Raw genomic sequence first — 12,300 nt, 5'->3', positions numbered from 1 at the left:
AAACAGAAAAACTTCTCTTCTCAACAAAGGGAACAGATCGCCAACTCCCTTTGCTTTTTGGTATAAAAATCAAGCTAAGAAAGCACTAGATGCTTTTTATAGACATGTGATCTAGGCTGACATGCCCCCTGACACCAGGTTTCATTTGAAACTCTTGGAAAGAAAAGGAAAGCTTACAATTGCTGAAGTTTCTTCATTTGTGAAAATGCATTGCCTTGTAATGACATGATTGCGTTGTCACTCAGATCTCTGAAAATAAATCAAATACGTTAGAGCGAATTATGGTCACTGCCTGCCTCAGGCAAAAGCTGGGCCCACATTGCCCACCCCATTCGCCAAACTACTCCATGTGCTGAAATGCACCAACCAGGCAACTCCAGAGAACCCATTAGGAAGCTTCGATCAAAGAACACGAATATTTGTTTCAGAGGCAGATCTCTTATAGTAAAAAAGATTTGCTTTATATCCTCATGTCTATGTTATTGGACTCAGGAGGGCCTACACTGTTCTGCTGTATTTTTTTTTTTTTGTAGTTACATGGTTTGTTCTGCTGTATTATTTTACTGTTTCTCAATACTCAAATTAGTAACCAATAGTAAATTGGCTACGATACTGCCACTGCGCAAAGCTCAATAGTAACTTCTAAATACACAAATAAAATTTCTCATAGTTACGCTTTTTAAAAAACCCATTATGTGTAAAATACTTTCTATGACATGCACTGGGTTAAAGGATTTACATTTACATAGTGTTACATTTATTCCTCACAGCAACCCAAAAGAAGATGGTTTTACTATCTTGTTTGGCATGAAAGGGGCAGATAAGATATGAACTCAATTATTTTCCATTTCAACACCTATGCTCTTGGTCAGTAGCCCATTCTGCCACATACAACTCACGAGTAGAGAAAGTAAGGTGTTCAGACAAGAGGTACTTGCTAAAACACACTTCGGGCAGGACATTTATAAAACCAGAGAATATTCCAGGCTGACTTTATTTTTAACTAGTGCTTACAAACAGTTTGAATTAAAGCAGTCTCCACAACGATTACTACTCTGTTTTTCTTTTATGGGGTCAGAGTATACAAAAAGGATTTTGAATGAGATGAGAGGCAACACAGGACAGAGGGAAGGTACCAAACATGGGCAGAAAAAGAGGCTGGGAGAGTCAAGAAGGTTTTGAAAACTGAAGCAGAGGTTAATACTCCACTGATCCACTAATTCCACTTTCCCAGAAATGGAAAGGGTCAGATGACAAACCTTTTGGCTAGTTTCCCTTTGAAAATAATTTGTTTCAAGGAGTCCAGCAACACTGGTCCGCCCTTCCAAATTCTGCTTTGCAGAATCATCCTATTCCAGCCTGAATGTGTCTGTCAGCGTGGCTAGCAATTCGAACCTCTCTTAAACTAATAAGTGAGTCAGGAGACAGAAAGATGGTTGCAGATAATGATGAAATCGTCTCTCTCAATACACAGTGCAAATGCACTTGGGTTTGCCCAAATGTGTTCTGAACTTCTTTTGTCCAAGTTAATAGATACTAAAACTTTTGGTTATAAGCATTCCCTCACAGAGTGGAGATATTTTGTATCACTTTGTACTTTTGCTGTACAAGTGTAAATATTCCCATAGTTGTTAAGAAGCTGATTGGTTCAGTGCTCATGCGGGTCTTGACTCCTATCCAGGGTAGCTAGCTTGCCCTCCTAGTGACTGGAAATACCTGCGTCCCTAAATGTCACTTCAAAAATGTGTGCCAGCAGTTACTAAGAGGGGATGGCGCAGAGACTGTGAAGACAAGAGTTAGCAGCACAAGGACATGGACAGCAGAGGCAGTTCTGGTGTGAGTCCTGCCTCAGGCAACTCTGAGCTGATGCGCTGGTAGCAAAACGGAACAAGAGAAAGAACGAAGGTAGAAAAACAGGTTGTATGTTTTATAATTAAACAACAGCAATGACAAACTAATACAAGTCTCAAAGTAATGTCACTACCCTCCTAATGTCACTCCTAAGGACCACGGGGAATTGTTTTTAATCTTTTTTTTTTTTTTTTTTTGTGCAAAGATTTTATTTATTTGACAGAAAGGGACACAGTGAGAAAGGAAACAAAAGCAGGGGGAGTGGGAGAGGGAGAAGCAGGCTTTCCACTGAGCAAGTAGCCCGATGTGGGACTCGATCCCAAGACCCTGGCATCATGACCTGAGCTGAAGGCAGAGGCTTAACCCACTGAGCCACCCTCGTGCCTCTGCTTTTTTAATCTTTAAAATGCACGACATCCATCGTAACTGTTCAACAGAATCAGTGGACACTCAAAACCTCCACTTCTTTTAATTAAAGATAAAAGTAATAGGAGCTACTGAAAATTTTCTTAAATTAAATGAAACTATATATAAATATATATATTATATATATATAATGATTAAATGGATTAAATGAGACTATATATAAATATCCAGCATAATGCCTGATGTATAGTAAGTGCACAATAAAGTGTTGGTTTTTGAAAATTAAATATATCACTACTTAAGAAAAATAACTCAAAGAAAACCCAATAAGTATAGTTCCTCAAATGCAAAGGGAAATGTATACCTATATACTTCCATATAGATATAGATATATAGATAAACAGGTAGAAGAGAAACAGATGTGAAAAGATACTTCATGGTACAGAGAGAATGCCAACAAAATTACATTCTAGTTTATCTTTCATGACACATAAATAGATAATCATTTTAGATTCCTTCAGGTAACTAAATTCCAGTCACTCACAGATGTTCTAATGCGTCCAAACCAGTAAAGGCTTTTTTGGTAATAGATCGAATCCGGTTTCCCTGGAGTATTCTGAGGGGGGAAAAAAATTACATTGGAATAGTTAAAGACATTTGGGGGTGGAATTCTCATGAAAAGAATCTCTTTTAAAATCACTGTGGAAAAAAGAAATCACTGTGAATAATTCTATTTTCTTCAATTAAATGATATAATGGGCACAAGCGTATTCATGCCATCTATTTCAGTAATACAGTTCAGCATGATCTCAAAGCATTCAACAGAGAGCCCAGCAAATATAGGTATTCAATAAGTTACTCCAGCAGTTAAATTAAAGCTGTGACTTTCAAAGTCTTCTTAAGAGGTAGAAACTTCCTTCCAGGTAAATGGTTTCAGAACTGTAATTAGTGAGGCAGATAATAGTGGAGATCTTCTCCTTACCCTCCTTCCCCACGGATACTTTTATCATTCATGGAAGTTTTGGGCTACATGGAACTCAACTTGAAAACTTAAAACATAAGGCCACTGTAAGGCCAAACAGAAGCCTGTTTTTTGCCTGTATTGCTCAGTGCCCACTGTAGTATTATCAGGGGACACTGGATCATGTCACTTAAAAAGTCCTGTGAGCAGACTAGAACACTCAGAGTTTCAAAATGGTGAAATTAGGAAGTGTCCTTTTACACAGTGATAAGCCCAAGATTCTAAGTGCTCAAAACAATTTAAAATTCTTGTCTAGATGTTAAAATAAGTCACATCTCCCCAAAGTGCTGAATAAAACCGCCATACCAAGGAAGAAAAGCGAATTAATAACCATCTTGTATAGCAACACTCATCTGGGGAGATGGCTAAGGGAAGCAACCAGATTCAGCCTCTAGTTCTAAACTCTCTCAAATCTTAACCTGTAGAATGGACTTCAATGAGTGTAGGTCAGACAGGGAGGCCACCATGAAGCAAATCCTACTCACAGCCGCCTCAGTTTGTCAAGCCCAGAGAAAGCACCGTTCATATCTTCAATAGTCCAGGAAATTTCATTGTTCTTCAGATCCCTAATTATAAGAAGAAATGTTATTGAAACTCGTACCAGGTACTTAACAAAAGATACAAGCATTCTCCTTAGAGAGATGCTCAGAAAGCCAAGATCACCACCCAGGTGACACGTAATTCGTAATAAATTCCTCATAATCCCCCATATCATCTCCACCCTTTTCAAAACAATAGAAAACTCTTTCTCTCTCCCAACACTAAGTTTTTGCTCAAAATCAAGAGAGTGGATTCTGTCCTATTAATTCCTCTATCAAGATGACTAAATTCTGAAAGACCTGAACAGTCTGAAAAATACATTAAACTTTAAAACCACTGATCCAACCACACAAGTAGGAGTTAGCCAAAGCACACAGCATGTCTTCCAATTATGTAATGCTTCAAATAGTGAACAGAGCAAAAGTTTCTGACCGTGCAAAAACCAAAAGCCCATTGCACAACATTAAAATTAACATTTCAGAGATTTTTCAAAGGTCAATTAATCCAACTCTCTCTTCTTCCTCTGAGGATAGAGTTCAAGCCTGGATATAACTGGTATACCAAACAGGCATCTTCCTTTGCTCCCCTTGTATATATTTTTGTTCTGGGTAATTTCTAATCTGCATTTTTATAAAAATCAGTGGATTTATAAAAATCAGTGGATTTAAAATCATTTCTCTTTTGAGCAGTTACCAACTTCCTGGAGATCTGAGAAGGTTAAGTGTAATCACCAAACCAATCTGATCATTGTCCTTTTTAATCTCTCTAAGAAACACATATGGATGAAATGGACTGATTTTAATCAAACTGATCTGGGAAAGATTAAGACACTACTTCTGAGGCTGTACATATTTCCTTCACAACAAAGGAAATCTACTTGGAGAAAAGTGGGCACATTTAGGAACCAATTAGGTTCATGCATGGAGAGTAAAATGTGTAACTTACAAAGTCTTTAGACTGGAAAGCCCCCGGAAGGCACAATCAGCAATATAGCTGACTTTGTTATTCCCAATGTGCAGTGTATTTAGTAAGCTTAAGCCCAGGAAGCTTGAATCATCCAACCTCGATAAGTGATTGAAAGTTAGGTCCCTGTTTAAAAAAAAAAAAAAAAAAAAAAGAATAAAAAATAAATAGTAGCCTTTATTCTCCAGTTCAACACAATGATTTGTTTTCAAACAACAGATAATACATGTAACCCCAATAATCCTTATTTTAACACTCTGCCGTCTTAATAATACTTAGGTAAACATTATTTGTAATCCTACTGGTTAAAAAAAATTGCTCTTTATTTGAAAATAAACAAACCATCACTGATTTAGCCCATGTGGCCTCGAACTCAAACAGCACAGTTGGCTTCAACTTATCACAACAAAAATATGACTAGGTTGCATGTGAACAAAGCTGTCACCTTGGAAACTTTGTTATGAAAATTTCACAGATCAGTGGTAAGAAGCTCATGCTCCAGCAGGATCCCTGCTCTCAGACCTGAGGAGAATAAAAGGCAACTCACAGCTCGCTGAGTTTCTGGCAGAACTCCCAGGCATCGGGGCTGATCCTGCTGATGGCATTTTGGCGGAGATGAAGTTCCTGCAGCATCAGCAAGCCGTAAAGCCAGCCTTTGGTGATCTCTGTTAGGTTGTTATGGTCCAGCTGCCTACATTTACAAGAAGAATCAAAAGCAGGATCACAAGCTCATTATCTAGTCTCTGCAAAGGAGACCTAGGATTACAACCTATTACATATTCCCATTGTTACGAGACGTTCAGCTTTTGTTGTATAAAGACATCAGCAAAAGATACCATGGGCTTATAAATTCTCAGTCATGTTACCTGGAACAAAACTGAATATTAAATGATAAGACTGTAAATTACGAGATTTTTAACATAGGATCTCAAACAAAGCTACGGCATATTCACTGAGCACTCCATGATTGTACTATCAAAGCAGGAACTGTGATAAGCACACTTACAAGATTTCCATGTTGCTCAGCCCCCAAAAAGCTCCATCCATAAGTTTTGTTACTCCATTTCTTTGCATTTTCAGAGACTTTAGAGCACCAAGTCCTTGGAATGTGAGCCCATCTACGTTTTTAATCTTGTTCCGGTTCAGTTCACTGCATTGGATAGAACAGTTAAATAGTTTATATGACAAAATTCTGGGGGTAGTAATAAAATGTGACATTACCACAATACAGTTAAATCAGCAAGTGTTAAATTACATAGAACGTTTTAAATTTCTAAACATTTTTATTGAGAAGAATTCTGATTTATTAGCAGGGAGTGAATTTCCTCCTGAAATGTGTGATGTATTTTTGGAAAAATGAAATATTGAAACTAGACTACACTTCAATTTCTTTTTTTTTTTAAAGATTTTATTTATTTATCTGACAGAGAGAGATCACAAGTAGGCAGAGAGGCAGGCAGAGAGAGAGAGAGGAGGAAGCAGGCTCCTTGTGGCGCAGAGAGCCCGACGTGGGGCTGGATTCCAGGACCCTGAGATCATGACCCGAGCCGAAGGCAGAGGCTCAACCCACTGAGCCACCCAGGTGCCCCAACACTTCAATTTCTTTAAAACACTTATCTACTCTGTGTATTTGTTTTTAAATTATCTAGAGTTAGTATGCTGAATATTATGTTAAAACATGAGATCTATTCAGGGGTAGGGCCGCCAAGCTTATTCTGCTTAAAAAGTTGGTTACTCTCGCTTTCCAAAATTCTTTTTTCTGTTTAATCTTTCTCTTCAAGGCAGTCATTTTCAACCTTGGTTGCACACTGGGATCACCTGGAGAGCTTTAAAAATTACCAAAGCCTGGATCATACCCCCAGAGATTCTAATATAATTGGTGTAGGGTGTGGCCTGGACATTGGGATTTTTAAAAGCTCCCCAGTGCCTATAATGTGCAGCCAAGGTTGAAAACCACTATATTGTAGGAGCCTGTTCACAGATCATTCCACCACTATTAACGAGCAGCTCTTTGCAGCCACTTAAGCTATCAGAGCCTCCTGGAGTTGTCAGTATTATTTTCATAAACCACAGCTGTTGGGCGTCGCCATGATTTCGTTAGGGCCACAGTAATGCCTTTGTATGGAGACTGTTCAATGATGACGCTGTTCATTCTTTCAGTAACAATCTAACCTGCCCTGTCAGGCAGGATTTTGTACTACGCGGCTGCGAAGGCTCTTTCTGATTCAGAAATTCAGCCACTCCAGTTCTCAATGGGAAGAGAACTACATTCTTGCTTCGAAACTCCTCTTTGGTCATGTTGTGGATTTTAGGCAACAGACACCAAGGGTTTAGAGGAGGTGAAGAAACACCGTCTAAGAGAACATCTTACTTACAGGTGTTGTAGCTGGGGCAGTTTAAACATCTTGGGCGGGATAGCTGAGAGTCGGTTCCTGTTCAGCTTCAACACCAGAAGTGTGTTGGCCAGACTGTCAAAATACCCAGGTTCCATTGAAGTGACTCGGTTGCTACTGAGATACCTGTTAAAAAGTTTGAAGGTGAGCTTCTCCTTCTGGCTCTTTGGAAAGTTAAAACACATAAATTCCCTGTATTGTAATCTCCAGAGAACCTAACCATCATTTGTATCAATGGACACTTAAAAATTAAGTCGTTAGGTCCTTGTGGACCAACGTGGACTACGATTCACACATACTGCTAAGGAAGGAATGACTGGAATATTTGAAGCGTATAAAAATTTGTTTCAGATACTCATCCAATTTTTATAAAATTCATTTATTAATGAAACAAAGAGTGGCTTAATTTTCTAAAGAAGCACTTTTAGCTCCACATAGTTTTTCTAACAAAGGATGTCTAATTTTTTATAATCGGAAAGTATAACAACAAAATAAAGACTGTGGTTATTTGGGTTTGTAGCAAATTACACGTCAAGAAGAAAGTTAAAGTTACACTGCTGATACACCAGCAGTTTAAAAACAAAGGCAGACTTCATTACATTTTAAAGTTGATTTTTTTATTATTATGACATGGTATTGTCATCATAGGTGAATATCTCTGTTAAAGAAGACCTGACTTACAGATATTTGAGTAGTAGGGATGGAAGGGGAGTTTTAAGCTCTGAAATATTATTGTTGCTCAGGTCCAAAGTTTCAAGGGATTGAAATTGTTTCAGATGTTCAGGTAATATTTCAACAATTCTGTTTCCAGCTCTGGAATTTAAAGACAGCACAGAAGACAGGGTTAATAATACAACAATCTAAAAGGTGTAAAATAATTTATATTCCTAATTTGTTCTTCAAAATATGGAAAACTGACTGTTCTAAACTATACTTTTAAAAGTTAAACAGCAATTCTTATATCACTTTAATTTCACCTTAAATAGTAAATCGTAATATTCAAATGTATGAAAAACATTCCTATATAAATCTGGGTGTGTTTAACAGCTATGGTTACCCAAATGCTAAGCACTTAAAAGTTATCTGATTTTTACATTTTTTTTGTTACCAGTCCTTCTTCCTTATCATTTTATTAAATGGTATATAAAATGACTAACACTGAGTTGGCATTCTAGGCACTGATGTGGTCTTTGTCTATTCTTTTTTTTTTGATAGATAGAGATCACAAGTAGGCAGAGAGGCAGGCAGAGAGAGAGAGAGAGAGAGAGAGAGGAGGAAGCAGGCTACCCGCCGAGCAGAGAGCCTGATGCTGGGCTCAATCCAGGACCCTGAGATCACGACCCAAGCCGAAGGCAGAGGCTTTAACCCACTGAGCCACCCAGGTGCCTCCTTTGTCTATTCTTTTCCTTGATTCCTAACCTATTTCTAATTCTTCTCCTGGAGATTATGCACACAACAGGTACTAATGAATTTAAAATACTCATCAGATTGGGATTGTTTTATAAGCCATGCTAGAGAGCTTTTTCTTTAAGAAACAGCAGGTTTCAAGGTATTGCCATAGTCTTCAAAACCAGAGGATATGCTCCAGGGCTTTGAATATTATAAAAGTATTACATAAAAGCACACCAGTCTAAATAATCTCTAGTTAATTAGATTAATAAGATTTGACATTAATAGTCTTAAACACCAGACCACGATGAGCAATATGGTAGCCACAAGTAGTACTCTAAATTAAAGGTTGAAATTCAGTTCCTTAATCACAGGAGCCCCATTTCAGGTCCTCAACACACACATGTGCTTGGTGGCTGTCAAATGGGTCAGTGCACATACAGATCATTTCATCACTGAAAGTTCCCTTGGTGAGCCCTATACTAGACCACAAATGAAAAACAAAACAAAACAAAAAGGGGGCAAGTCAAATCTCTTAAAAGGTCATCAATACAACAGCTTTCAAGGGGAAGCTCAACATTAAATGACAATCTTGCTAGAAAACAGGAATCAAGTTGATGTGCGAGCCATCTTATTTGTCACATTAGATCAGGGAGCCTGGACTTTTTAGAGCATCATTTGGCAGGGGAAAACAACATGTCAACGTAGGAAGGCCAGGACGAAAACAGACTCCACTTACAAAGAAGGTCTCTTTATAATCCACAGAAAAATCAAACAATGTGGAGGCTCTAGGCAGAACTCTATATGTGATATGTCACATGCAGATGTTTTTATACATAGTCTAAGAGTAAGCCTCATTTAATGAGAGAACTTAGGAAATACATCTCATGTGTGTATATTTCGACCAATAATGTATTCCTATAGTGCTCTGAGAACTTATTAAGCTCTTTTGCATTATTATAGCACACAGGTCTCTCACCATCTCAGAAGGTCTCTGAGTTAAGAGTCCCTCATGCATATTTTTCACAAAATCTTATGCTGCGTTCTGACACAGCGCTTTCACACAGCTGGTCTTCTCTGCCATACTCTGAGGTCCTCTGAAGTAAGGAGATAGGTCTCTTACCCTCTGTCTTGGACTGTTTATGAAATCTAAGAATGTGGAGAACATCTTAAATGTCAAGCTGAGACTAAGGACTGTTCATATATTATACCATTTGGCATTTAATCACAGTAACATTCCTCCATAGAGGTATTATAGACAACTGTAAAATTAGGAAACTAGGGTTTTTGACCCACAAGGTCATATTCGTACCAAAGCAATTGCTGAAGGCTAGTTTCATAGAATATAGTGTCAAATATATTTGGCAGTTAAGTTCTTATGTGGATATGCACACTCCCACCCCCGCCCAGAAAGGGCCATGACTTCCCACTCTTGCAGAAATGCTGAACTTCTGGTTTCAAACTAATGTGGGAATCAACCCTGCCTCATGGAGCCATAACCATGCCAACACTAAGGATGCCCTGGAAACAGGGTCTCCTCAGTCTTGCTTGTACCCCAGGGAGACAACCGAGGGGTGTGCACATGTTTGCCACGCACCAGAGTAGAAGACCAACTTCCTGAATATGTGCCAATGTCAGGTGCTGATTTCCCCACAAGAAAGAACAGTAAGGAAGAAAACAGGTTAGACTTTTTCTATTTAAACTACAATAACCTAACAAAACTTCTCAAAATACTGTCAAAATCCTCTGTATGTTACTTTTAAGGACTGCAGGGAATCATGTCTTTTGATCCAGGTCATCTGGGAATCTAACTATGTTCTCATGTCATCTTATACAAGGTAACAGGCATAGGTGATGCGTATCTTAAGAGCTGAATTTGTCTGTGATTATAGTAATGTTAAAAAAAAAAAAAAAGGTTTAACAGTCCTATTTACAAGTAACAAATATCAAGCCCCTTAGTCTCCCATAAAGTCTTACAGACTTTGTTTAGAGTCAAGTCAGCCATGACCTCTGATTTTGACCATTTCCCACATCTGGATTTGCCAGTGTATAAACTCCTTGATCTAGTTGTGAGGTACAGGGTAATGCAAGCGAGACAATTAGTCAATTTCTAGATCCCGGAGATGGATTTCGTCCAAGAGACAAGCCACAGGGCCTTAGGGTCAGGGTGTGTGGGTTAAACAAAACCACACTTTAGGGAACAAAAATGTTCTCTTAAACACATAACCCAAATGTTTGCATTACCAGGATGTCCTCCCACAAACAGCAGAGTAACCCTGAAATGCTCCCCTCTCTCCATTGCCCTCCCCTGTTCCTAGTCACCACCTCCCATCAAACTCTGCATCCCAGGCTGTCTGAGGCTAGTAGAGCCACACTTAACATTTAACAACACAAAGAAAATGCTCAGCCTTAGATTTTTGCAATAAATGGAACAAACTGTTTTTTTGTGGGAGGGAGAGGGAGACCCACAGGTGTCTATCATGTTGGTCAAATAAGGCCACGAGTTAGATAACAGGCCATACAGTCTTTGGTTTATATGTTCGTTTGTTTATTAAGTAATTATGAACAAGGTATTAAAACTGCCAATTACTTGAGTGACGAATAAAATTTTCCTTGCAGTTAAAGTATGCTCCAGCCAAAGCCAGCAATTTCCTGAACTGCACACTTCCTAAATTGCAGTGTGAAAGTGCTCTGTTACAGACGGAGCGTGCACAGTGCCCTCTTTGTCAGCCCTGCTTCCTTGCACAAAAATCCCTTACAACTGCCAGGATAATAGTCCCTGTATCACAGAATTTTAACTCTGTTCTAATGGAACTGAATTAAATCCAAATACCAGTTTCATATTAGCTCTCGGAGACTGACAAATAACCATGTGATATGTACCAGTTTAAACAAAACAAACTTGCTCTGTATCATGCAAGAGTTTCTAAAAACGGAGACAACTCCATTAAAAACTAGATTGAAAGATCTTTTTAATCACCTAAAACCCTCAAAATAAACATAATTCTAATAGAGATGGTCACAAATAGCTGCTTCTAAAAGATAAAGATTCAATTCAACTCCAGCTTTAATTTTTCTCCAAATATGGGTAAATGCCAAAACCGATGAACACACTGAAAGCACTGTGGTTAATTAATATTTTTGGCAGGATGTGCAATGCTTTAACAAAACAAACAAACAAACAAACTGAGTGAATACTTTTTTCCATGACTTGATGTGGAAGTACCATCTTTCCATTGTTCAAAAATCACAATACGTAAGTCATATAAGTATTGGAAGGCATTGCAACATTGTGCAAATCCAACCCAAAAGGACAGCGAACATTTCCGTCATCTGTGTATGTTGACAGTACAAGGTGTTCCATGGTCAAATCAGTGCAGAGGTCAAGTATAATTAGTCCCTTGTGGACACACACAGACCTGGGGGCTTGGTCTGTCAGAGCACAGACGGTTCCCTCAGGCATCTGAGAGGCCACAGGAAAAACAGGAGTCCCAGGTAGTTTTACTCAGCCTTGGCTTCTTGGGCCCAACTACAACAGTTTCACTATGTTGCTAATTTCCTCTTTTGTAACCCACTTTGCCAAATACCTCTAAAATGCAGAGCCAAACATAGCCTGCCATTTTCTTATGGTGAGATTTGCTCTGAGAGTGCTGAAGATCTACCAAGGAATAAGATGGATACGGTCCCTCCCTGAACCCATGTAGTTTACATTCTAGCGGGGGGAAGAGGCAGACAGATGGAAGGGGTCACCACCGTGATAACTACCGTGATAAGATG

General features: G+C 38.7%; 1 protein-coding gene across 1 annotated transcript in view; it reads right to left on the bottom strand.

Annotated features, from left to right (window-relative positions):
* The window catches only part of LRIG3 (leucine rich repeats and immunoglobulin like domains 3), a 50,128-nt gene that overhangs the window by 13,118 nt on the left and 24,710 nt on the right, over window positions 1-12,300 (bottom strand). Inside the window, exons 4-11 of the mRNA XM_047742245.1 lie at window positions 7,816-7,947; window positions 7,117-7,260; window positions 5,748-5,891; window positions 5,289-5,432; window positions 4,724-4,867; window positions 3,724-3,804; window positions 2,762-2,833; window positions 178-249 (exon numbers count right to left, since the gene is read on the bottom strand). Coding sequence (XP_047598201.1) covers window positions 178-249; window positions 2,762-2,833; window positions 3,724-3,804; window positions 4,724-4,867; window positions 5,289-5,432; window positions 5,748-5,891; window positions 7,117-7,260; window positions 7,816-7,947 — 933 coding nt within the window. The remainder of the gene's footprint in view (window positions 1-177; window positions 250-2,761; window positions 2,834-3,723; window positions 3,805-4,723; window positions 4,868-5,288; window positions 5,433-5,747; window positions 5,892-7,116; window positions 7,261-7,815; window positions 7,948-12,300) is intronic.

Source organism: Lutra lutra, chromosome 8 (genome assembly GCF_902655055.1).
Source record: "Lutra lutra chromosome 8, mLutLut1.2, whole genome shotgun sequence".
In the NCBI taxonomy this organism is placed as follows: Eukaryota; Metazoa; Chordata; class Mammalia; order Carnivora; family Mustelidae; genus Lutra; species Lutra lutra.
This window is presented reverse-complemented; position numbering and strand designations above follow the sequence as displayed.